Source organism: Ruditapes philippinarum, unplaced genomic scaffold, assembly GCF_026571515.1.
Source record: "Ruditapes philippinarum isolate M1 unplaced genomic scaffold, ASM2657151v2 ctg27_1_1_1_1, whole genome shotgun sequence".
In the NCBI taxonomy this organism is placed as follows: Eukaryota; Metazoa; Mollusca; class Bivalvia; order Venerida; family Veneridae; genus Ruditapes; species Ruditapes philippinarum.
The window spans coordinates 574,025-601,799 of NW_026864520.1; the positions used below are offsets into that span (position 1 = coordinate 574,025).

The window sequence follows — 27,775 nt, forward strand, 5'->3', positions numbered from 1 at the left end:
GCATTTCTCTTAGATGAAACTTGCAGACTCGGTTTGATTGAGCCTGTTAACAAGAGATAACCGTCTGTCAATTCTCATGCCTCTAGCACAAAATCGCCACTACCTTGGGGAGGGTTTCAGCCACCTAACTCTGGGAAATGACAAATCATTTTTTGTCTAAGTTGCATTTTGTAACAATTCCCTGAACACATTTGAATCTAAAATGCTAAAATGCTCCTGCAAGGGGATTTGCTCGTAGATCACAATCAAATATGGCCTTAACATAAATTTAAACTAACCTACGCCCTACTTGTGTGTAATATTTTAAATATTATTGCATTATTAGCTCTGGGCATGTCAGCGCAGTAGTTTTATATTGGACCTATTTGCAAATGCGCATTCTTACTCGGATGATATTAGGTTTTAGACATGTTATCTTAGGAAACGAAAACAGAGTAACCCGCGTGATTTTGAGAGAGCCTAAAAAGACAAAAATTGATGTCTTACGCAAGTTTAGTAAGTCATTAAAATGTAAACCTTTCAAAAGGAAAATGAAAAATATATTCAGAATAGTTCGATTTAATTGAAGTGTTGCAAGACTGTTCACTATTGAGTCATTTTGCACGATAAAAATATTATTCTGGATTCTGGAATGGACTGAAAGTGATCTAAAGATACACAAATCTCAGAAAAAAGACTCTTTATGTCAATAAAAATACACTGTGGAATCCCTATAAAAATCGTACTTTCAGCAATTTTAAATATACTTTTATAGTGCAATTTTTAAAGTTGCAAAGTCAATTTTTGAATAACCAGTTTCTTCATCAATTTTAATATTCTTAGTGCTTATTCGCCACACGATAAAGCCTGCTATGTGGTTGATACTTTGCTTTTGACGTAGAGTAAATAGCTTCTATTTATGTGTTACGGAATGATAGTAAATAAATTTTCAATGGGATCATTCACACTTGATGACACACATTAGTTTAATCAGATATATAGACACATTTATATTTTTTATATATAAATTCAACAAAACAACAACAACAAATAAAATATTTCGCCTTTAATGTTTTCTCTTTATCTAAATGATTTACACCATTTTTTGACAATAATATTAATATAAATACAATACTTATAATACCTGATAGTGAAAATACATATGATATACTGACTTTTTAATAATATTTATCTTACTTTTTTAAGATGATACTGTTATTTCAACTAACAGTGAAGGTGAATTACGAAACTCTCTCGATTTATATGAAAAATATTGTGATACTTGGAAGCTAACCGTAAACATAGAAAATTCAAAAAGGTCATTGCCACTTCTGTTCAAAGTGCGTTTCTTTTACTGAAAACAACGCATTTTATTACCTGTTCCCCAATTGTACTCATCACCCAAAACAACTTTTTTGACTTTCAGTCCTAAGAAGAGATATCTGCAAAGTAACCACTAACAAAACTGTTCGAAGTTTTTATACAAGGGTTCCGCGCGGCCTTGTTTTGCAGATAAATGTAACGTTAACTGAATTCCTACTCAATTTCACTACTCATACCGAGCGTTCAGGACGCCATTTTATGAGTCCATTGTACGATTTTGGTCACGTGAACATCCGCAGTGTTACAGATTGATATGTTCAATAAAACAATCAAACCTATTCTTTTATACAGATCTGAAATATGGGGTTTTGGAAATTATGATATGCGTGTAATTGAACGTGTTCAACTTAAATTCTTAAGTATATTTTAAGAGTAAAATGTCAAACCCAAACTATATGATATATGGAGAAACTGATTGTACACCGCTATTGTTAGATATTGAAGAGAAAACTATCGCATTTTGGTCAAAAATATGTAATGTTAATCCAGATACATTGTCAAATAAATCATCTTCAATCGTTTACAAAAATGTAGTTAACATAGCTAAAACATTGGACACTGAATCATTGAAAAGAAAATATCATTGGTTTTATAATATTAAAGAATTTTTTATCAAATGTGGAATGATACATATATGGTCGAACCATCATTTCCAAAACAGTAAATGGCAAAAACATTCAGTACGGACAAATTAAAAGATTTGTTTATTAACGAATGGTATGCAAATGTAGAAAATTCTACTAAGGCTAGCTTCTATGCAAATTTAAGAGAGAATCATTTTATACTTGCCAAGGTCAATAATTCTTTATTCATTGATACGATTTCGTACTCGTAACCACCATCTTCCAATAGAAATCGGAACTGTGCAAGAATTCAATTAAATGATAGGGTATGTACGTCAAGTAATAAATTAAGAGACAAATTTCATTTCTTATCTTCGAGTGCGGATTTTTTCCGGCGAACACTTTTATCTTTTGTATAATTATAGACGTTGAAATATGACTTTTTTCAAAACGATTTATATAAAGTTTATATATATATATATGAATTAAAAATTTGACCCTTAAGAAGAAACGTTAACAATTTATAAAATATTATCTTGCATGGATCTATACAAAGTAAATTTAATATATAAAACAACACAATCTGCAAAGCCTGTGCAACAAAACTGTTTCGTATCAGGTGCGATTTATATACATCGAAACACGACCACTGTTACGTAAAGAGCCAGCGTATTTTAAACGTGTATTATCAAAACACGTATACCCATCAAAATGTTTGCGAATTCATTTTCAAAGTCATTCCAATAATCTTATTAAACTTATAATGTCAAACATTGTAAATAGCTTAAAAAATCATAGTCCTATACGTACGAGTATATGTATATCGTATATGTTTATTTAAACCGCAAATATTCCATGTTTCGATGTTTATTTATATTTACACAAGGTCTTGTTACCTCTTCTTCGCATTAAGCCTCACTTTCGAATCCTCTATTTCACGCCTTACATCCCGATCACGTGGTCCTATTACACGATCATCTCTCACTTGTGAAGATCCGATTCTCATTATCGAATTGATTAGATCTTCATATTTGTAATCACTATAGACCTTTTTACATAACAATTTTTCCAAAGCAACGCATGTTGCATTTCCCGCATGCACATTTGCGTAGGTCAAAAGCGCAATCACGATAGAATACATTTTAGCGCACTTAAGTCTTTAAAAGGCGTGATTTCAGTTATATCACACAGAAAAAAGAAATTTTGGGTTGAATTAAAGCGGTAAATATTTAAAACGTGAATTTGATATTTATAACAGATATACAAAATTAGCGGGACTTAAAATTCAACAACCAAAAGTTCTCTGTTCAAGGTATCGTGAGGTGACTTTTTCATCAGTAATTTAAATTAAAACAGCAGGGTGTTAAAGATCACATTTTATTACCCATGTATTACATAATATTACACAATTGGTATTCCTTTGAAAGTGGATTGGCAGGCGGGAGGTGTCAAACAGATTGACACGTGACCGGTTTTAAATGTTATAAAATTTATATAGATATGTTATATATTTTATGTTATAAAAATAGTTTATGGACAATTTTAACAACAATTAAATTGACTTTTTTATTTGCTAATATATATTTTTCTACATTTTTTACAACAATAATCTCAATGTCAGACACGTGATCGTAAGGGGTAATTCTTAAACACTCGTCTTTTCCATGCTTTTTTAGGCACTCTTGGCCACAAAGCTATAAAGGCATCTTTTGTGTTTCTGTTAAAAACTATTTAATATGATTTTCTAATTTTTCCCTTAAACTAACTAGGAATTGTCTATGGATTTCTACTACATTTCTATTTACGGGGAGGCTCTTTTTTGCCCTACGCACATTGCGCATGCGCGAAAAAAATACTACTTCCGGTCAACAATTAGTTTATCATAACGTAGGACACGTATTGTCCACTAAAATGGAAAGCCAGGAATCAAAGAAATGGCGCTTAGAAGAAAATAATCGTTCGCGAGACACAGAAAGGTTTGCATGCATTACACAAATATAATTCTAAATTTCTTTTTTTAACTTCGAACACGATGTTAAATGGCCGAATAGCGAACTCACGTTGAACAATAAATGTTCAAGTAGAACAAGTATGCCCGTATGATAAATTTTTATTCAGTTGACATAATTAATATATATATATATATTAACATTAGGAAATGGAGAAAAATCAGCGATAAATGCTCCATTACGGCATTTATTGATTCCTCATACATCAAACTACTGACAAAAATATACGAGTATATATAATATACAGTGTATTATCTGGATGCTTTTATTCACACAATTTTAAGCAATATCTAAATAAAAAAAAACTGTAAACAAAATTGCTCTTATAATTTTAGTATTTTTTGCTATTTATCAGTACACTCAATGTTTCCGTTCAACTCGATGGCCATAGTGTCTGCCAACATTTTCTGATTTTCCCCACTCGTTATTTCAACCTGAATATCATCATTAACCTCTATATCCTTCAATATGTTTTTACACATGTGATGTGTTACAGCTGCACACATTGTGTGACTTACAACACTACTGGTGGTCCTGACACGATCTCTGCAAACAAACACATAAAACCGATGAAAACAATAATCAATCGGTCACCAAGAATACAGTCCAACAAGTAAATGATTCTAAACAATTGCTTTTAACTTAATAAACGATATTTTAAAATATAAAGAAAAATTAATCTTACAAATGATAATTTGTTATATTCTTCAGTCATTTTTTTCATGTATTTCATATGAATATGAACTTTGTTTAAGCTTCTCGGTAATGTCTTTGATATACTTAATATAAACTTTCGTTATAGGTCACTCCTTAAAATCTTTGAAATGATTATGAACGTTTGTTTCAAGCCTCTGGCTTATTCTCGTTTGAGCTTTTGGTTTAATCCTCTCATACATGTATTTGATATAAAATAGAGAGAAATAAGAATCCCTAAAGAAAGCCCAACACGGCAAAATTGAAAATGTTGCAGGATCGGTTTGATTGAGCCTGTTAACGGACGGTACTGGTAAAATGAAAGGAATTATATGGTGATATCGATATTTGTATTTATAACTTACAGGAAAAACTCAACGGCAAGAAGAAGGGCAATTGGTTCAATAGGAATACTAAGAGATGACAGAATCATCACGATAGTAACAATTGATGCACTTGGTACTGACGGAATCGCCAAAGCAGACATTGTTGTCAGGAAGCTGAAATATGAGAAAAGAACAAATCTTTTTATGTATAAATATTGTTTCGATGGATTTGCGGATGAACGCAAAAAGGTTAAACGTGTAATAAACATTTCAATTTACAGTATAAAATGAAATCATTATATTTTCACTAAATTATTCTTTCTAGTATAATTAAGTTATATACGTTAAAATCTGTTTAGTAAATATATTTAGTCATTGACGGATACAAGTAAAAAACAGCAGAAATACCTTAATCATTTAATTCTGGATCTGATGAAAACTTTTCAATTATAAGTATGAATACTGTTTTAACCTTCTCATTGTTCTCTGTTTTTTTTTTAAATAAAATAAACAAATAATTTGTGAAAAGAATACCACTATATTATACCAGTTAGCAGTTTGTTTTGAGATCGTACAGTAGTGCCTAGTGAACATAGGGGTAAGGACATATTTCAGCATGTCAAATGAAAGTCACTGTGCAGATGTTTCAATATTATATATCTAAATGTATAAAGGAAAGACATTTGTAAAGGAAAGCACATGGCGCCCCGATGCAAGACCAATTCTGACCCAATGGCTGTTTTTTAAAATCTTGGGATATTCGAAGACATATGTTTTATGCAAAAATTCTAATATATAGCCTTTATTTTTGTTTTATTTTGTTTAGCAGAAGATGATCTTTGGGGACAGTTACCCCGTAGTTAGGTCATTTTTGGCCTCATGGCTATAATTAGAATAATCCTAGTAGATGTTGGATAAACGACAATGTTTGATACCAAATTATTAGTAAACTCTTGCCCTTTTTGATTTGAAAGAGAACATTTTTAATATTCTACTATATGTAGGTATCCCCAAACACAGGACCACCGGCAAACAGCTCATCAAGACATCAAACAGATCTATAACCCAAGAATGGGACCAATTTTGACTTTAAGGCTATAATTTAAACGGTCTTGGTAGAGGTCAACTATACAATCTTTCATGTCAAACATTTAAGCTCTAGCTAAGAAAATTCGATTTATATTGTATGTTTAAAAGGAAACCCCGTTATCTTCCTAGTACTTTTTTGTTTGCCCCGTTAACCAAATTTCTGCATGAAAACATAATAATTTTACAGCTAAGCCTCTAACACAAGGTACAATCCTGGCCAGTTTGGTTGAAATCGGACTTGTTGTTTTATAGAAGTAGATTATTTTAATTTCAAGATGCTGCGGTGGTAGAAAAAATTCAAAATTTTACCAAACAGTTAAGACGGTGACAGTTGTGGTTGGTATTCCGGAAATATTTGACAAAAACAAACACGAGCATGCAATAAATACAGCACTTCCATTTGCACTCAATGTGACGCTGAAAGGAATGGTAAATCTTGTAATTCTCTTATCAAGTTCTAACTTTACTTCACAGCTTGTCAACATTTCTGGTATGGCAACTGCTCTGCAAAAAAAAAAATATATATATAAATAAATATCTTACCTTTGTGTTTCTGATAAGTGCCATGTTGGATCATTTCAATTTACAGTACTACATTCTGCACATACAAAAGGAAATAATAAAAAATACTTATAATATTTTATCTATTAACCACCTCGGGAGTATCGTTGATTATCAATTACTCATAAATTGATCCCACAAGTAAAATAATATTGCGCAATGCAAACAGTTAACATGATTTCATTGTTCACATCGAAATGTTATACTCGAAGTGCAAGACAGATATTATAACTGTTAAGCTTTGATCAAGAATGTTATGTAAGGAAACAATACATAATTATCAATCACTAACAGTTTACCATGATTCAATCAAACTGGAAATGAGTTACTCCTCCAAATTCTATAACAACAACTTAAAAAAAAAATCCCTTATCGATAGTAAAATAAAAAGTTGATATACTTTAGTTAAATGATAATCTTTTTGGTTTAATACGCTTGATCCGTTTAATCAATGCATAAGAACAAGTTGTACTCACGTGCTTGAAGCAGCAAAACTTATCAACCACGATCTTGATATTGCCGACATATGTCTGAAAGGATTCCGTCGTGTTAACACAAATAAAATCAATGGCATAACAATGATCTGTTGAACAAAACAACCAACAACAACGGCAGAAATAAACAGTCCAAGGTCACGAAACACACTTCCAACATCATCCAGTTCAGCTACAGGCACAAGAATTAGACTGAGGACCCCCACAGGCGTTGTCCTATTAAAAAAAGAAATTAAAATTATATCTTCTTATCTGAGAAGAATTTCATTTGTGTTGATAAACATATACATCAAACTTCAAAGCATCAAATGTATCAAATCTAGTTAACATTTACCATAGTAACCACCGGATAATGATGATAACTACCCGGGTTAATGCATCTAAAACATCTATCAGTGGTCTTCCCTGTTTACCTAGAGCTGACGTTGCCATTCCGAGTAAAGTGCATGCGAAAATTAAACCTGAAATGAAACTTTGCCTTTAAAAAATCTTTAATATACAATGCAAACAATTTATTTACCTACATCGAAATTTAAAAAATGAAGACTTAAAATATTGCAGGTTTGGTTTGATTGAGCCTGTTCACTGACTAAATTCAACAAATATTAATGATACAAATTCTGAATATAGAACCTTACACGTGACAAATTCGTAACTTTCCATGTAAAGCGGCGTATGATCAAAATGTAAAATACTGCGAGTGCCCTGAACAAACAAAACAGTCGGCGAAACTAATTAAGATAAGTAAAAATGATCTAGGTGTTACGAAGCCTGCATATCACCGAAGTCGTTCTCTGGCAAATTTTAAAAGCGAGCAACATATTCTAAGGGTGATTAAACAGAGTAAACATCGGTCGTGCTGAACGATCTTCATGATGGAAACTATATCATGTCTGATTGAATGAAAGGGCCACATTTCTCGGTACAACTCTCCACGTAATTTAAAATACTAGAGAAAATCATAATCGAAATACAAAATGAATGACTTAAATGGCTAAATTAGAAAAATTGCAAGTTCGGTTTGATTGAGATATTCATGGACGGTACTTGTAAGTGCAAGCTTTTAGCAGCGGTTTAAACATTTATACTTGAATGGCAGAAGTTTGAAGTTATAATTATCTTCATATTAGTTACAATGCAATTCGAAGTTTGTAGCATTTTCTACCACATACAGAAAATAAGGCTATTTATCTTTTTTGTCAAAAGGAAACCACACAACTTTCAAATTCAATTTACCCTACAAATAAGATCGACAAAGTAGAACAACTATTAAAGAACGCAGAGTCCGAGTCCGACATAACCCGCATACACATGAGGGCTTTCTTTTCAAGATATGTCAATCTAATGAGCTTTGAAGAATGCCTATATAAACAGAGTTGTGAAATTGTGTTGGTATTCCTGTTCTTTTTTTGCAAGAATAACTTTTATTGAAGTTATTACTTAACTAATGAATTAACTAAATTTATGATGATATCAGAAATAATGATCATGAAAATTATTAGAATAATAAAGCAATATAAATGGATAAGACAAGAAGGAATTGATTGAAAACACATTTTGACTTTTATTTAAGTTAGGCCATAATTGTTTGAATACCTAGTAAATTTGGTCCACTTGTGCTTCCTAGCGTCTTTCCTACGATGGCAAAGGATGATTTCCCCGACGTTGTGTTTACTATGTCCTTATATTTGTATTCTGTCAGCGTTTGTTGAAAAGTTGCCACGAATAAGTTATCAGGGATAATGTTCCTTAAAAAGAAATTTTCTCTATAATTATTCAATTCAAAAATAATTACCAAATATTCAAACAATTACTTTTTTGCGATTTTCCATTTCTTAAATATTTATTCTAGGCAATAAACTGACATATGTTTCTCTTCTATTGTCCTTGATCGCTTAACCTGACATGAAATTTCTTCAAGCATGAACAGTTCGGCTTACCCACCCAAGACAAACAAACATTTAGACGTAAGTAATCAACTTCCTTTAATTTTTATGTTATAAGTAGAAGATGTTTGATTCCAAGGAAGAAATATAAGATTTTATAAAGGGACTTAACCGTCTCCAAATTTGTTTCTATATGTCAGACTTTGTTTCTCATCTCCTTTACTTAATTTCAACACCTTGGCGTTCCAAAAATTGTATTTAATTATTTAACAAATTCACCTAAGCATGTCAGCAAATATATCTTGCGTCTCCATAGGTTTCGTTTCCAATGCAGATTGATCATTGCTTTTTCCACTTTCTACACCTGAAATACAATAAGAGGGTAATAGAATGAATTATTTGTTTCAAATTTCTAAACTTAGATTAACACTTAGATTGTTCGAACATTAATTTGTACTTCAAACTAATAGCACAAACAATACAATTATGAGAACCAAATGTTTTCAGGCTAATATGATTAAATGGAAGATAAAACATTGATTTTTATATGACAACAATAAGGTATTACTAAACAGAAACAAAACTGTTACATTCTTTTCGTTTAGAGAATGAATGCATTGATGTTTGTACATTCTGTAAGCGCATTGACAACAAAAAATGCAAATGAAGGACAAATTCGATTTTTATTAATTCTTTTTGATTAACTAGAAAACATATTTTCGATATGATATATGTAATTGTTAAACAAAAGTTAAGACATAGGCATGACAAAACTGCTTTCTACGACTAGTTTGGTATAAAAAGGTAGGTAACTTTAATACTTACCGGGTCGTAAAACGTAGAACGATACAACACCAAGACCTGTGCCTAAGGCATTTGTAATAAATACAAAAACAAAGGAAACAATTCCGATTTTTCCGTTGGCTTTTGGGTGAAGTGACGCAGTTCCTAAAATAAAATAAACTAGTTAAAGCGTTTTTGGATAAATTATATATCACACCTTCCACGTTAGCTATATTAAATGACCTTGTCCATCTTTCAATCTGGACAAAACAATTCATCATTTGTAAGGAAATTTCAAAATATGTAAAGAGTGAAAAATAAAATGATTACAATATTTTCAACATTAGACAAAATATGAAAAATGTTGTTCCGTTTCAGTTGTCATTACAAAATTTATAAATGTGAAGTGAATTTTTTTAGGAATGAAGTGTCATGCAACACAATTAAAAAGGAGATTGATAACAACATGTTCATACCTGTTATTACACTGGAGACTATCAGAGGAACGATCATCATTTTCAAAAGTCGCAAGTACAGTTCACCAGGTAAACCTTAAAAACATACAGTGTCAAATAAACACAAAGTATATTTTGATTATGTGCATCAGTTTTATTTCACATTAAGGTTTCATTTTTACCAAATAGCACCGCAATTTGAAAAAACACTCATATAAGAAACACATACTTTATTTGCATTTTAAATTTAGATGTTTATATTTTTTTAAATTTTAAATCAGCACTTGATACGACAACAAATTGGTATAAGGTCTAGTTTTAGAATTGCATTTGCATTATTAGTAAAGCTTTTACAGAACGACATGGCAATACATTATGTTTTCATGAGTTATAACAATTTGTTTCTATTATTTTATCTTTCTTTTTGTAAAGGTATGATAGGATTGAGATAATATAATTTTTGAATAGCAAAAATCAGCCCTTAGGTAAAACAAACACTACAATATTGCTGGTCAGAATAAGTATAGTCAAACTTTGCTTAAAAAGACAGAGGGGTAGGTAGATTATCTGACATTTAGGCATTTAAATAGTTTTACCTGGATACAATTAAGCTATTAAGGAGTTTTACCGTGTTTATTATGATAATGATAATTTTTACTTTTTCGGTTATCTTGTTACATATATTTTATCACTTAAAATCGGCAAACATTTTAAATTAAAATCGCTTTCACAGAACTGAAAAAGAAAATGAGAAATGATTAACAAGTTACAAAAGAGACAACTGTTTCCTGTGTGGTTTGAAATTTACTTCGTTAACCCCTATCATGTAAGGCACTTATTTTTATGAAATACACTGCCAGCAGTGTTTTAACCATAATAATTGTATCAAGCATGAACAGAAATCTTTTTCAGAACGATATACAAGAAATCAAGAATGATAGACACTTGTGGATATTGTGGAGGCTACGTTCTGTCAATGTTATTCTTCAATGTTGGTCTATTCTCACTCTTTTTCTACTTACCAAGCCATAATAATACGGAACTCGTCGGAGAGCTTGATCTGACAGCAAACCCGATACCTATTCCACATATCACGCCTAACAATGTTAGAAGTAGCAGAAGGTTCTTCTTTATCGCTATCATCAAACAATCTTTTTGTGCCATAGTTGTTATCCTAAAAATGAAATAATAAATAAATTTTGCAATGACCGTGTTTGTTTTAACGAGTTTAGAACATTTCAACAAATAATGATTTTTAGTCATTATTAAACTTGAACAGAATTTTACAATTATTATTTTTATTAATGGCATTGTTATTTTACCTCTGTAGTTGTATCTCAAAGCATACATTGGAATCATTTAATTTCATACTTATCGGTTTTGGGTGATAATAACTTGAATGCAAAATAATATGTATACATGCTGAAATATAAAAGTAATAACGTAAACCGCTATATTCACATTTATGTTGAATTTAGAAGTTATAGTGTCGACACATTTATATATTGTAAACTTGGTTAAAAAATCATATGACGAAAAGCGTTCATTATGTTTCTTAATATATGTTTTGTGATATATGTTTTGCCGATTTTAGTTAAAAGAATCAGAAACACTTATCCAACAACAAGGTCGGGCATCCGTGGCCGAGTGGTTAAAGTCGTTGTTTTTAAACCTCAAAAATAAGTCTTTAGAACATTTCTTAATTCATAAACAAGAATGTGTGTAATGTCTGTATCTCACCTCCTGCCTGGAGTGAACAGTTAATATAATTTTAAACACATTGAAATTTTAATATAGAATATGATATATTTTAAATTACATATATAAGTTGTTTTATACCTATGTTTTGATACTCACTACTGAACAGTTCATCCATGGTCTAACCATAAGTGATAAATGATTTTGTAAAACATTTTTTTTCATATTGCGTGATAGTGCTTTTATTACAAAAATTAGTATTTTACAGTATAATTTTTTATGGCAGTTTTTAAGACAAGGTCAGTAGAGGTTATCAAAATTTTAGAATGTAAAAAGTCTATTATAAGTTTGTGATTAAATGTCTCAAATAACTTTTTAATAATGACAATGTGCAATTATGTCATCCTATGCAATATGATGTAAATGTTGAGAATGTGAATATACGTAAATAAGGGAGGTAAATCTACAATACATATTATACATTTCTATAATATGGACTGTGGAGTTATCCCTCTTAGTATTAGCTATAACACGTCTCCTGTAATTCTTTCGAGAATGGCTATATACATTTTCAATGTTTTAAATGATTTAAATGTATATATGTGTATAGATGAGACTATAATAAAGAATAAAATAAAAATATGACCTGTACTGCGTTGGTGCGACATTCAAGCCAACAGAGAATTAAAACCAATTTAAACAGTGTTGAAAGTTGTTTTTATCAACATTTAATTAGTTGATTGTTAACTTATCTAATTGTCATTGTTTTAAAAATACAAATTATTATTTTTTTTAAATACCCAATTAATTCAAGTAACACATTTTAAAGTAAGACTTAGTTTACGTGGTACATCTTTGTCTTCAACTTAATTATATAGTAACAATGATGTGTTATTTCTGTTCCCGTTTTATTAAATGACCTGACCAGTATGAAAAGTCCAATGTCTACATGATTACCTGATCGCCAGCAGAAACATTATATGTAATAATTTGTAAAAAAAGAAAGAAACGATAAAACACCTATTTTATGATAAAAATGAATATATAAGATGAATATATTTAAATTGAAATAATTTTTGTTGTGAAATTGTATCAAGGGATTATTATAATAAAAACATCCATTAAACAGATGACGGATACACACTCATTTCAAGTAATAACGTGACTTGTTTTTTTTTTTATAAATGAAAATAAATAAATAAATATATAAAAACTGAAAATAATAATGACAAAATGGATACTATTTTTATAAATTATTATGACATTTTCCCAACAGGCTCACAATTAACAATGTCACTCACCTTTTCACACGTGCACGGGCATAATGTCACTTTAAGATCTAATAAGATCATGCAATTTGATGACAAAATCCCTTAAACTGAATAATAAGTTCGAGCCATATATTTCATGTTTAATAATTATATACGAAAACCTTTAGGTTAATGATAGACATTATTATCTGTTAAAGAAATGTTATCTTAGTTCTCATACATAAAGTTGCATAATGCCCATCCAAGTGTAAATGTTAAGAGGATAGGAAAAGGTCACAAGTTAGTTTACATTGTGCCATATCTGTTTCCAATTTCGTATTGTACTTTTAATGAATATTCAATAATACCCGCGTGTCACACGGACATTTCTATAAATATCCTTCAGAATGTAGCGGTTATGCTCAGTTTATAAAAACAGTGGAGCATCTTCTTTTTATAGCATTTTTATAAAAACATCAGAATGACGGCTAGAGTCTTGATAATTAAACATCTACCGCAAAATACAATTTTAACTTTCCAAGATACAGGTGACATACGAGATACCGGTGTACATAAGCTTTAAGAAATTTGCACTGTAGACCCAACCCTTATGCGCCCCTGATACAAGCACTAGATATAGTTTGTTTAAATATAAGTATGACATGGTATAGTGTCTAACATGTAAACAAGGTAGAAAAGAATTTCATTAAGTTAAAAAAAAGTCATTCTTTTACCCGAGCGTTAATTTCCTGAAGATACTAAATTTCGAAATGTAAACATAACTGATGTACATTAATTTCATATATATATATATATATGTTATTAGAAGCCATTTTTATTGTAAATATTTTTTTTATAATTATAAATAAATATATGTTGCTATCCGATCGTACGTTTATTTTCCAAGCTCTGCACATTAAATTACATTTTCCACACGGACCACACCGTGTCAAATATTGATTAACGGATTAATGATGAATCTTCTGGTTCCCACATTATAGCGGAAACTCGAAGCAAAATATATAACATCGTATAAAACGACAATACTAGATAATAATAGTTATGTTTTCAATGATAATATTAATTGTGATAGAAAATAAAAATATTTAAACTAGCAGATGTTTTTTTAAATATATTTTTTTACAATTTACAGTACCGGAGTATGAATTTCGCCGTCAAACGACGCAGTGCATTTTTACCTTATACAAAATAGACTAAAGGTTATCGACAATAACTGAGGCCTGTCGCAATTTTAAGTTACACGGTTGGAACACATTTTTAAAACAAGTGTCGCACTAATGCCATTTTTGGAACCTTATGATTTCACTTTATGATTAAAAAAAAACAAAAAACATTTTGTTTCACTCATCATCTAAATTTTAAAATTATTATTATATACTTTGAACATTTAAATTACATGTGAAGTAACAATTGTGTTGGTGTTGGTAGGTTTCCTTTCAGATCACGACAATTTACCATTACTGCATCGTTCCTGGGAGTTTAGATGTCTTCACTTTTGCTAGCGTTGCAGTTCAGATTATTTGCCTTAATAATGATGATGATGATGATAATAATAATAATAATAATAATAATAAAAATGATAACAATAGTTAAGAAAATAGGAAAGATAATACAACGATAAAGTTAAAAATACTTACATTCAATTTAAAAACTTTTTTTCTATTCCCAACTATGTATCCGTTTCGGTGGGTAAAATAACATCAAGTTAAACACCATTAACGTATCAAACCACACAGTGTAAAGATATAACATTTATATCAAAGTACTCTCGCTAGCCGTGAAACGATCCATTAAGTTTTTAATAAAATATTCAATATGAAAAAATTGTATGAAGAATTTGTATAACATAATAATTTGGTTAGAGATGAATTCACGTGTCAAAACTTTAATAATAATCACAAGGCGGAACAAACAAAAGGTATTATACATAGACGTTTTCTACAATATCTTATCTGCCTTAAGCCATTTGTGTTTTCTGAAGAAAAAAAGAATTTTGTTGTCTTGATTAATTACACAGAACTTTTCCATATTTAGATGAAGTCCTGTCCTGTTTTTGTTCGGGGTCCGCCTGGGCTCCTTGCCGTTGGTTCTTGTTGCTGGGTCATATGGGGGTTGCGTTCATTGAACGCCGCCTTTCCTTGTTGATCTTGTTTATCATATTTTATAATTTAAAAGCAATGTCGTTTGATTAAAAGACATGAAAAAATCGGACTGCACAGTCTTTATGAAATGAAGAGAGAATTTAAAAACTATTGAAAATTTTTAGCAAGTACGGCGTCTTTAATGGTCTTGATAATTTGTCAGTGAGGAATGTATATACAATTTTAGAAAACTTAAACATACATACATGTACGAAAACACTTATGTTTATAACTTTCAGAGAAAGAGATATGTGCACGTTATGAAATATATTATTGGCTGAATATTTCTCAGCTACTTATACATGTAATTCTTTTTTTTTAAAAGTTGTAGACTCACGAGCACCTATACATTTAAACTAAGCCACGCATCTGTTGTGTGTAACATAACAAATATTATTATATTTGCTACAGGTGCTTCAATTACTTAAGATAATATAAATATAATCTTGAAATATATTTCGTAAATATATTTCGTAAATAATGTTTTTGGAGATGTTTTTCTAATCTATATAAGCCGCCATATTTGTTTATTGTTTACATTTACAATATCAAGGAGACTACAATGTAATCATTGAATTGTATATTCGATTGAAAAATACATTTGAATAATTGCAAAATATATACTGTTTTATATATATTTTCCAGTTAATGCCCGCCGTCAGTCCAGCTTATAACCCTCAATCGACGCACTTATGCACCTTATCTACAGAATCATATGACATATATATGAGAACCCATACTGTAACACATTAACCAATTACTTCATGAGCATTTTGTGAAAAATGGCTGTTTTCATTGAAGATTGGACTTGAATATAGTAAGTATGGTATTATTTATGAGTGTTTACATGTAATGTTAAGTCAAACAGTTCAAACGTTTTACACGTTCACAGCCAAGTTTCATGGTTGGCGGTTTATAATTCATAATTAACATAAACATTTGTATTATAAAAGTACATTAATCAATTTTGTTAATAAATACATGTATAAATGTACACTATAATTACAATAGAAATTGTAATTTATATGTACAAAAAAGAAACAAATATATTACATGATAATGCACGCTATGTGTTTGATATTTTCCTTTGCCTTAGTGTAAGAAGATGACAATGTTGATAGCTTCCTTTTATGTGTTACATTTAATTGACTAGTAAATATGTTTATCATTCACACTTGCGGTCATACTCTGGTTCAATCGAATATATAGATGCATTTATCTTTTTTATATATTACGTTAGCAATTAGCATTTTGTGCGCTGTAAAGAAATAAACAACAACACTAAAAAAACAACAAACAAAAGTGTCGGGTCTTTGGAGTATTTATATCGACCAATTCATTATAGATACTTGGTTTGCAGTTCGCAACAAAGATATCTATAAGTACGAGTTTGCCAATCATTTAAAATTGTTAGTCATGCGGAAAGACTTTTTATAGTTTGCAACCTCTTTTATCACATAAATACTCTTTATAAAAAGCCTTTTTAAAATTGTGCATCGAAATGGAAAGTGAAGAGATAAACTGACCAAAAGAAAATCTATATCATTTACTACTGAATAAAAAAATATAGCAAGAGAACATGACACGTTTCAAACTAAATTTAATAGAATCGGACAGAAAGGTTTAGAAGATTATGCAAAATACTGGTATGCAAGCATGAAAACATCATCCATCTTGAAACAATAAAGTATATAATTTAAGAAAATCTTGGTCAAAAAAGGAAAAAAGGAAGATAAAAAATAAACAGATGTTAAACAACTGTTTTTGTATAAGCAGTTTTATAGACCTTTTCAGTAGCATTTCGCGCGTGCGCAATTTAATACCAATTAGGATGATCAGATGTATGGAAATATTAATTAGATAAAGCGGCGACTGCTGGGTGGTCTTTTTTGGTTTAACGTTTCATAACCTCACCGAATACCTATTCCAATAATTATTAAAAGGAAACAATGAGTCAGGTGTCATTTTGTTTTTAAGATAATAAATTTCCTGCCATATTAACAGATGATGGAACTTTCCGAATTTATAAATTATAAATTTTAATTCATAACGAATCTGCACAAAAATATTCTAAATACACTTGTTGCTACGAGGGGCGGTCAGAAAATACCCAGACTTTTCATGCTCCTCTCTTTCCACGTGCAGCTATATACACACATTATTTATTGGTGTAAACTTCATTCATTCGCCAATAACGTGGTCAGTTTATTTTCAATGATAGTTGTGTATACACAGTATTTTGCCCTCTGATATATGATAGGTGTTTCGTCTATCATGGACTCTTTGTTAGAGAAACAACGCTCTGTATTGCAGAACGTGAAAAGCCCTGCCACATCTTTCAGAGGCTTAAAAAAAGATTTTCTGATAAATGTGTATCACGATCAACATTCTACAACTGGGTTTCTGAGTTTCGTGAAGGCAGAACAAGTGTTTGTGACAGGCATAGGACTGGGCGGCCAGCTGAGGCGGTGACCCCAACAATGGTAGCAAATGTTAAAGCTTTTGTCAACAAAAATCGTTGAGTAACTTTGGAGGAGGTAGCCAACAAGTTTAGCATCGATAAGGCATCGGCACACAAGATTTTACACGAACACCTAGGCATGAGCAAGGTAAGTGCCAGGTGGGTGCCTAGACAGCTGTCCGCAGATCAAAAGGCAACCAGAGTAACCAATGCAAAAGAACATTTACGTCGTTTTAATCGTGAAGGAGATAAGTTTTTGAACCGCATTATCACTGGAGATGAGATGTGGGTTCATTATTCCGAACCTGAGACAACAGCTCAGTCAAAGCAGTGGAAACGAGCTGGTTCCCCACCTCCTAAAAATTTAAGCTGTCTCCTTCGGCTGGCAAAGTCATGCTTGTTGCCTTTTGAGATTCACAAGGAATGATACTTACTCATTTCATGCCAAAAGGTCAAACTGTCACCGCCAAGTACTATTCTGAAGTAATTCATTCTGAAAAATCTCAGAGAAAAGCTGAAGCAAATGCGTCCCAGGTTAGCACATGTCCTCCTTCGTCGAGATAACGCACCCTCCCATACTACCGCAGCTACAGTGGAGGTTATCAACTCTTACAAATGGCAATTGTTGTCTCACTCTCCTTATAGCCCAGACCTCGCCCCCTGTGACTTTTATTTGTTTCCAGAACTGAAAAAAATGCTTGCTGGAAAGAAATATAAGACCAGGGCGGCTTTAAAAATTCCATTTTAATTAGTTCCGCCCATTGTTTTCTCGTTTAGGGGACCATACGCCGCTTTTCATGGAATGGCACGGTAGTGTCACATTGAAGGTTCCATGATAACCGCCGTATGAACACATCTGCGGATGTTTTTAAATTCAAAATTTTACTATTTCATGTTTAAATGTTGAATTCTGTTTAAGCCGGTGCTAGGGGGCGTGGACGGTAACACCGTCCATGAACAGGCTCAATCAAACCGAGCCTGCAACATTTTCAATTTTGTCGTGTTGGGCTTTCTTTAGGGATTCTGTATTTATCTATTTTATGATATTTTCTGTTACACAGTACCCAAAACATAGGTCTACGTCATGGTTCACAGCGGGAATACAAAAGCTCCCACGAAGATGGCAAAAGTGCGTAGACGTAGGTCGAGAATATTTTGAAAAAGAATAGAAAGATTTTTTTTTAAATGTTGAATGGTTTTCGAGAACGAGTCAAAAGTCCGGATATTTTCTGACTTCCCCTCGTATATATTACAGTAGCAAAATTGCCTATGATTTCAAATGATTTGAAATCATGAGTGTCACGTGACCTATTATGAGTTTGTTGAAGCGGATTACTCGATAGATTTAACGACAGACAGAGCATTCCGGCATAGTCGTGAAACATTAAAAGCCAAAACTATAGATCTTAGAGAAAAAGGCATCGGGAACTAAATTAAAAGAGCAGATCTCTTTACCAACTCAGAAATACAACAAAAATACGAGAAAGGCATTCTTGGTTAAGGTAAAATATGATAAACTTGCGTTCATTGAACGCCGCCTTTCCTTGTTGATCTTGTTTATCATATTTTGGTACTTAGCAATTGACAGCTGTTTGTTTACACGCTCCTAGGTAACGATAAAGGGAAGCAACCCGTTCAATTTAAACGAGGGTCTCCCTATGGGGAATTGAGTAGCGGTAATACTGTACCTCATTTACAAATGTATACGTTGTTTTAATGAGGTTTCTTACTATGATTATTGATAAATTTATTATCCTTAGTTGGAGAAAAATATTATGGAAAATATTATATAAATGTTTTATAAGATCTACAAGAACTTATGTTAATCGACTGATTTTAAAATTAATTAAATTTACATGTATTTCAGAAAATCCACAAGCCCTTATTTATACTATTTGGTTAAACAACACCATGCACTTTGGCTTAAGAGGTCGTCAAGAACACTCCACTATGTTATGGGGAGACACTGAATTTAAACATACAGCAGACGGAACAAGGTAGGCTACATAAGTTAATCATTAATTTACTAATTTTTGAATTTTTTATAAACATGTCTTTACTTTAGTACAGCTATATATATACACAGTATGGATATTCATTCTTAAAAATTATCACGAGCATTCTTTAAGATTTATCAATTAAAATACGGAAAATATTAACTGTAAACCTACTTAAATTAATCAAAATTTATTCATTTAGATACCTGCAATTTACCGAGAGAGCAACTAAGACAAGAGACAAAATCACCGATGATCAAAGAATGTTTCAGCCGAATTTAATTTTAAAATAACAGGTATATATTTTTTCCATATGATATGTGTAATTTTGCACCTTATCAAAATAAAAATTAGGCACGCTTAATTATTTCCCAAAGGAGTAATTACTTTTAAATTTGTAAAGAAAATAGTATTAAGAATGTTATTTATATATATCTTAAATTTAATTAATTATCTTTTTATAAAGAAGTTGTTGTCTAGTGATCCTCATTTAAGAAGACAAATATTCTTTGCAGGTGACCAAACTGTCCAGTAAAACTGTAATAACTTTTTAAGAATAAAATATCAGACTTTTCTCTACATCTGCGGATGTTTCTAAATTCAAAATTGTACCAGTTTATGTTAAATGTTGAATTCTGCTCAAGCCGGTGCTAGGGGGCGTGGATGGTACTTTGCACTTGACAGTACCGTCCATGAACGGCTCCATCAAACCGAGCTTGCAACATTTTCAATTTTGTCGCGTTGGGCTTTTTGTAGGGTCCTTGTTTTCTCTATTTCATCTAGGTATCTATTTTAATAAGGAACTTTGCTGTAGTGAAATATATGTTTCTAACTATATAGATGTATTATATGTATTATATATATATATTCTTCATATTATAATGATGATACGTTTACATTTTTATCACTCATTTCAGGTACCAACGTTCATTCAGATGATGAGCCTTGGTAGATAAAACACCATGGGAAAAAATACCCTAGGATCCATTGCGAAACGGCTGAATTTCTGCAAAATTCTGAAAACAAAGTGATCCCTCGGAAGCATTAATCACAACAAAATAACATAAGAATTGCAGACTCGGTTTGATTGAGTCTGTACATGAGGGATAATGAATAAGTGCAACATCCCTCACGCCCCCTAGCACCGGCTTGAGCGGTACTCAATTCTCAACACTTTATAGTGCTGGCATCAATGATCCCGAAGGACCAGAAAATATAACAACACTGAAGTGAAGTACGGGGCAACTTTTTACGGCTGCCACACAGCACTTGACACCTGCTGTCGTGATGTACAAAATTCTGAAAACAAAGTGATCCCTCGGAAGCATTAATCACAACAAAATAACATAAGAATTGCAGACTAAATTGAATTGACTAAATTGAAAGAATTGCAGGCACATAAACCATTCGGGCCGAAAAACAGCTATAACTAAATTGTTGGAAGCTAGAGGTTGCACAATTATCAGGACATAACAATATTCAGAGCTTTAATCACTACCACAAAATTAGCATAGAAAAACAAAAAAACATGTTATCCATCATCCACAAAACCAGCACTGAAACGTCAAGAATTGACACTGAAGAATTAGCAACAAGTCCCAAGAAATTGAAACACCTTCAATACAATTCATTCGTATGAAACATTGCAAAAAAACTTCATTGCAGGATGTCATTAAGAATAGAGAAAGTGTTGAGAATTGAGTACCGCTAAAGCCGGTGCTAGGGGGCGTGAGTGATGTTGCACTTATTCATTATCACTCATGTACAGACTCAATCAAACCGAGTCTGCAATTCTTATGTTATTTTGTTGTGATTAATGCTTCCGAGGGATCACTTTGTTTCCGGAATTTTGTACTTCACAACAGCAGGTGTCAAGTGCCGTGTGGCAGCTGTAAAAAGTTGCCCCGTACTTCACTTCAGTGTTGTTATATTTTCTGGTCCTTCGGGATCATTGATGCCAACACTATAAAGTGTTGAGAATTGAGTACCGCTCAAGCCGGTGCTAGGGGGCGTGAGTGATGTTGCACTTATTCATTATCACTCATGTACAGACTCAATCAAACCGAGTCTGCAATTCTTATGTTATTTTGTTGTGATTAATGCTTCCGAGGGATCACTTTGTTTCCGGAATTTTACCAATTGCTCAAAGCTGAGGGGTTCGTTAAAAATGAACCCAATTCATTAGTTAATGGTTGCACATTAAGGTGACAAAGGTGGCCTCACTTCATTAATAATCACAAGGCGGAACAAACAAAAGGTGTATAAAATGACGTTTTTGACAATATTTTATTTGCCTATGCTTACGTCATGTGTGTTAGTGAAAAAAGGATATTGTCTTGATTAATAAGACAGAATTTTCCAAGATTTAATTCTAATACTAGTAGTTCGTTCTTGAAAAGAAAAAGACGATTTCAGTTTTGCTTCTTTTACAGTATGTATAAAAACAAGGTTCCTCCACAATTGCCAATTGTATACTCTTTTCCGAAAGTCAAACGTAGTATTACCAAGGCAGCACCTCCAGGTCTTACGACGAAGGAAACAAATACATATTTCAGTGAATGAATGTGCATTCGAAGCAGCTAGTAGTGATGGTTTTCCAATTTACACCCCGAAACATAGACGCCAAGTTTGCTTGCTTAGTTTACGGAGACGGATAAAAAGGAATATGCTTCTCTGCTTTATCTCAAACGGCCAACATTTGGCAAAAGAGATGCAATTCGTGTCAAAGTTGCTGCAGATTTGTGCAGATTTGCTATTGAATGATAGATTTTGGTCCAAATACGTGTCACGTGAAGCGTGGAGATCCAGATTGTTTAGGCAAATACTTTAAGGACGTTGTTCTGTTCGTGAACGCGTTGGTCGCTTCCATGTTTCTAATAGCCTTGTACCAACAAGCGAGTAAATCCGATAAATATAGTATTTCATGAGTTCATCTAGTCCATTAAAATAGTGCTTGCCAAACAAATTGTTCAAGGAATATATAAACCATTCTGAAATGACAAACACAAGAAAAATCATTTAAATAAGCGAAAAGTGGTGTCGCGATGGCACACCACGTGTGATTGTTCATGAACATAATGTTAAATATAAAACAGCTTAAAGGGATTTTCACATGATGCTTAAAAGGTGCTCAGAGGACTTATTCCGAAGAACAATGAGTTGGTTTAAGCTGTAGAAATTGAGTCAATTCAATTTTAGACACTTTTGAAGAATTAACAATTTAAGAGTTAATGTGAAGTGAATGATACGGCATAAAGTTTCACAATAACGTAATAAGACCATTAACATTATTTAAAAATAAAATTCTTTGTATTCATTTAGAAGATAACCAGAATATGATGTATCAAAGAAGCTGTCAATGACAGCTACGGTTAGTGAAACCCTGGAGCAGATCACAACCGATCAAACAGTACGTGTTCTACTAGATTCAGTTTCTGAGGCGATACAGACCGGCAAAGCGCAGAGTGAGGATTTTGTGAACGGAAATTACTTTTCACCGAGGACAATATTTCCGCAACATTAGCCAATATCTCCGGATTGGCTACATTCAATACAATATGAATATATGTTCAAAAGCTCTCAAGGTATTAAATCACACAATTTTTCCTCTTTTACCAGGAAATAGACAAGGAACAAAAAGTTCGGATTTTTTTGTTTGATCACTCTTCATGGGTAGCCTGGGAAAATAATTTAGAGGAGTGTGGATAGGGATTTTGTGTGTATGACACCAAATGTAGCCGATGATATTGTCTTAGTGTCCTTGTCAAAGTATCGTATTTATACCACATACTTATCAAGAGACAGACTAAACAAACATCCGCATTTATCTCTGACATTTACCGCCTACTTCGATGGAAGTTTTAAGAACTTATATGAACTATGGTATATTTCAATGGTAACTGACTTGGATAAAACTATTCTACACAGAGCGAATGATGATCGGTTTGAGAAGACAAGACCGTCAACGAGTTGGTGTACCCGGTAGTTCTATGCAGCATGGGGGGGTTGCGTTCATTGAACGCCGCCTTTCCTTGTTGATCTTGTTTTTCATATTTTGTAAAGTAGCCCGGCAATATCAATTCAAATCAATTCCTTTTTTAGATGTTTATACACTAATAATCACAATAAACATAAATACATACATTATATACAAATATAATGAATATAATTATGTAGAAATAATTTTCCTTAACACTGTACATTTCAAATAATTTTTGTATGTTTTAATACAAGCAAGGATACTGGTGATAAAAATATTGCATAACAAACTTTAATAAGAAGTATCAAGTTAACATATCAATGGCATAAATCTTGACCTGGGTTTAAGAGCATAATATACAAACATTGAAAGATTTTTATAATTTCATTATTTCTAGAATACATCAACACATTAAATGTATTCAATGTAGCAATGTTATATGTTGATTTAATGCATTGATACATTGAATAAATAAAAATAAAATGATATTCATTTTCTATTTTATCAACACACAAAAAAAACCCAACAGAATCTTGATCACACCAATATGTTTACCAATCCAAAACAACAATATGTTTGCCCCTTCTTGTTCGACATCAATTAATTAATTAGTTAATTTTAACAAGTAAGAACTTCGACCTTTAAAATGATGCTATATGTTTATGTGTTAAAGCTACGAGGTATAGTCAAAAAGTTCTCGGCCCGATTTACTTCTAGCCACTACACTGACATTTACACACGATACAACGATACCGATATCTTATTGATGATTACTGACCGAGTTACACGCGGTCTTACACAGATTAAGTAAAACACATTTTGATCAGTAGAGGGGTATGTCATTTAGACCAAATAGAGAAAGTTGGAATCAGAGCCGTCATTAAGTAACCCTGTAAAAAAGGGATGCCCCCAAGGAAATCCATGTAGACTTCGTGGATACACTTGGGAAGGAGTTCCCTTCCTAAAGCACTGTGAAAAAATCGGCTGCTGAATTTAAAAGGGGCAGGGAGAGCATTGGAGATAATAAGCGGCCTTGGCGGCCAAAAGAGGCCACTGACGATGAAAGTGCCGAAGCTGTGCACGATCTGCTCATGTGCGACAGAAGGAGAGACCTGCGAAGCATTGCTAGGGAAATGGTTATAACCTTTGGTTCAGTTCAGACAATTTTGACTGACGTCTCCGGCATGTCAAAGGTTTCCACTAGATGGGTCCCCATACAGTTGACTGACGACCAGAAACGGATCAGACTTGGTATTTCAAGATTTATTTTGTCTTGCTATGAGGAGGAACCTGATTTTATTTACCGGACGTAACGCAGGATGAAACATGGGTCCATCACTCACTTCGATCTAGAATAAAAAAAAACAGTGCATGCAGTTGAAGCATCCTGGTTAATCCCCTTCGAAAAAATTCAAGCGGGTGCCATCAGCAGAGAAGAGGATGGCTTCAATTTTTTGGAATAGTCCGGGTATAATCATGTTTAACTATCTTGAGCAAGTCGTACAATACACGGTACGTACTATGCAGACGAATTGACACGTCTGCGTCAAGAAATCGCGCGTAAAAAGAGGGACGCGTTCTGCTCCTGTACGATAATGCGCCAGCTCACACACATCCCGAGTTGCGATAGCTGCTGCAGCTGACTTCGGCTTTGAAATTCTCCCCCATTTCAATATTTTCCTGACTTGGCCCTCTGTGACTTGTACCTGTTTTCGAAACTGAAAACCAAACTTCGTGGTAGACGTTTTGTAAGCAATGAAGGTGTCATTGAGACTGTGAGTTTTTTGAGGACCAAATTAGAGAGTTATATTTTGAAGGGTTAAACAAGTTGGAGCACAGGTGGGCAAAGTGCATTGATGTAGAGGGCGATTATAATGAAAAGTAAGACCATAAGTTGGGTTCTCTGACTACCGAAGTACATCGGGCCAAGAACTTATAGATTTGGCACCATTTCAGTTTTGCAAAAATCCTATACAATTTATTCTATTATATTTAATTGCATTAGTCTGCAGCTTTTATTTAAATTAACACTTAAGCAACTTACATGATACCATGTCTCAATAATACTATCATGATTTGTATTGAATTCATTGATTTTTTCACTTTTTTCCTTTATTATTTCATCTATAAAATTAATCCTAATAATACTAAAGTAAGTTTTTATTGTGACATAGAATGTCGCCTTGTCCTAACTACCATTACTTTACCGTTTAGTATTTTTTCAAGAGATATTCCTTTCCACCATTAATTTATAGTTTATTATTTCTTCAAAAGTGCCTCTTTTAATTTTTAAACATTAATGAACGTGCTTCAAATATACTAATAACTTAGGTATTATACTATTTTATGATAGTAACAATTTTCTCAGACGGAAACCATAAAGAGACCTATTACATTCTCAAACTTACTTTGACATTTAGAATTTATCTTGTTTATAATGTGTTAGTTTCGCTGGCCGACCTTTAGTATTTTTAGATCGAGTACATATGTGATGTTTTTCAAAAATGTAGCATTTTGTATAAAGTAAGTTAAATGTCACCTTAACCTATGTATGTTTTTATTTCTAAACAATGCCTGTATACAAGTTTAATTTACTATTTGATTTAAAGGTAGACATGACCATTCATGTCACTCATTATGCAATTTGTGTCAATAAAACGTTCGGATTTGTAAATATGATTTGCTCTCCAATATTTGTGATGTAAAAAATATCAATCTATCTTGCTTATCTGGTTATCATTAAGTGTGTAAAACTAGAACTTTAACTATTACATAAAAAACTTGTCTGTACTAATTCAGAATAACACGTTCAAAACAAAATATTCAACTTAAATCATTAAACGCGAACATGCACCAATCGGACATGTCTTTATTTAAGGTACTCTTCATAAAAAATCTAAAGTCACACTAATGGTTATTTTTACGTGCGTAAAATTGGAACTTTAACTGTTACAAAAGAAAACAACACATAATATCTGTCTATTTCATAATAGAACGTTTAAAGAAAAAGAAATCAACCTTTAATTAGGTAATCAATAAATCAGCACATTCACCAACAGACAAGTCTTCAATTAAGGTACATTGAGGTACTGTCATAAAATTTGTAACAAAATTTAAAAAAAATCAATTAATGATGTATTTTCAAAAGATGCTGTAAACCCGATAAATGAACGGGGGAAAACAAACAAACAATTATCGAGAATAACACATGTTGATTTGTAAATTAAGATTTGAAAATAAAAGTACGTATGTTTTTGAATGTTCAGTTTTGTAATTAAATAATATATGCTGTCCAATATTGGCGAAATGAAAATTATCAGTCTTATACAGGTTATATGTATAAAACTAGAACTTTAACTATTACATTAAAAAACTCATACTATCTGTCTATTCTAATTCACAAGAAAACGTTAAAAACAAAATATTCAACTTTTAATTAGACAATAATTTAATCCGCACATGCACCAACTGGACATATTTTTATTTAAGCATCTGTTATAAAAAAAATCATCAAGACAAAAAGAAAATACTCAACTGATGATATATTTTCCAAAGAAGTTTTAAACCCTATAAGTAAACAAAGATCACAAAGAGTAAACTACTGAGATGTTTAAACGATGTCTAGTCCTATCCAATATACTACAAAGAAGACTCGTTAGGCCATGTAGGCCAGGTGATTAGCATGTGTTAGAAATTCGTGCATGTTTTTATACTAAAATATTCGATTCTTAAACATTTACACTGTGTAAACGAAGAAAAAACCCCCAAAAACAGCAAACAAACAAATATCAACAACCATTGTTATTATTGTAAAGTATAATACGTCAAAGAAAATTTTAAAATATAAGTTCACTTACCTTTTTATCTGAGGGAAAAGTACTTAAACTCCGGTATCATTCCAAATAACATATCCCATACGGTAGTTCAGAATGATGTAATATTTCGTAATATCGGCTTGCTTATTTACAACTGCATTAACAAACACTACAGTAAGCTACATTCCTACT

General features: G+C 32.1%; 1 protein-coding gene across 2 annotated transcripts; it reads right to left on the reverse strand.

The window, feature by feature from the left end:
- Nucleotides 1-4,023: 4,023 nt before the first annotated feature.
- LOC132725911 (excitatory amino acid transporter-like) lies at nucleotides 4,024-27,775 on the reverse strand. 2 transcript variants are annotated; one of them, XM_060711109.1, is made up of 11 exons: nucleotides 27,626-27,775; nucleotides 11,244-11,395; nucleotides 10,243-10,317; nucleotides 9,809-9,931; nucleotides 9,263-9,347; nucleotides 8,694-8,845; nucleotides 7,432-7,558; nucleotides 7,080-7,313; nucleotides 6,352-6,546; nucleotides 4,993-5,127; nucleotides 4,024-4,480 (listed from the first exon to the last, which is right to left on the reverse strand). In XM_060711109.1, the coding sequence occupies exons 2-11, from the start codon at nucleotides 11,383-11,385 to the stop codon at nucleotides 4,279-4,281; spliced, it is 1,470 nt and encodes a 489-aa protein (XP_060567092.1). In that variant the 5' UTR covers nucleotides 11,386-11,395; nucleotides 27,626-27,775; the 3' UTR covers nucleotides 4,024-4,278. The 2 variants fall into 2 exon arrangements, with proteins under 2 accessions (XP_060567092.1, XP_060567091.1); XM_060711108.1 differs by lacking the exon at nucleotides 27,626-27,775 and adding an exon at nucleotides 14,828-14,955.

Excerpts from the sequence above, each read along its gene's own strand:
- LOC132725911 (XM_060711108.1), bottom strand. Across the intron at positions 9,932-10,242 it reads AGTCTCCAGTGTAATAACAG|GAACTGCGTCACTTCACCCA; the intron begins GTATGAACATGT and ends ATTTTATTTTAG. Across the intron at positions 5,128-6,351 it reads GTCACCGTCTTAACTGTTTG|CTTCCTGACAACAATGTCTG; the intron begins GTAAAATTTTGA and ends CTCATATTTCAG.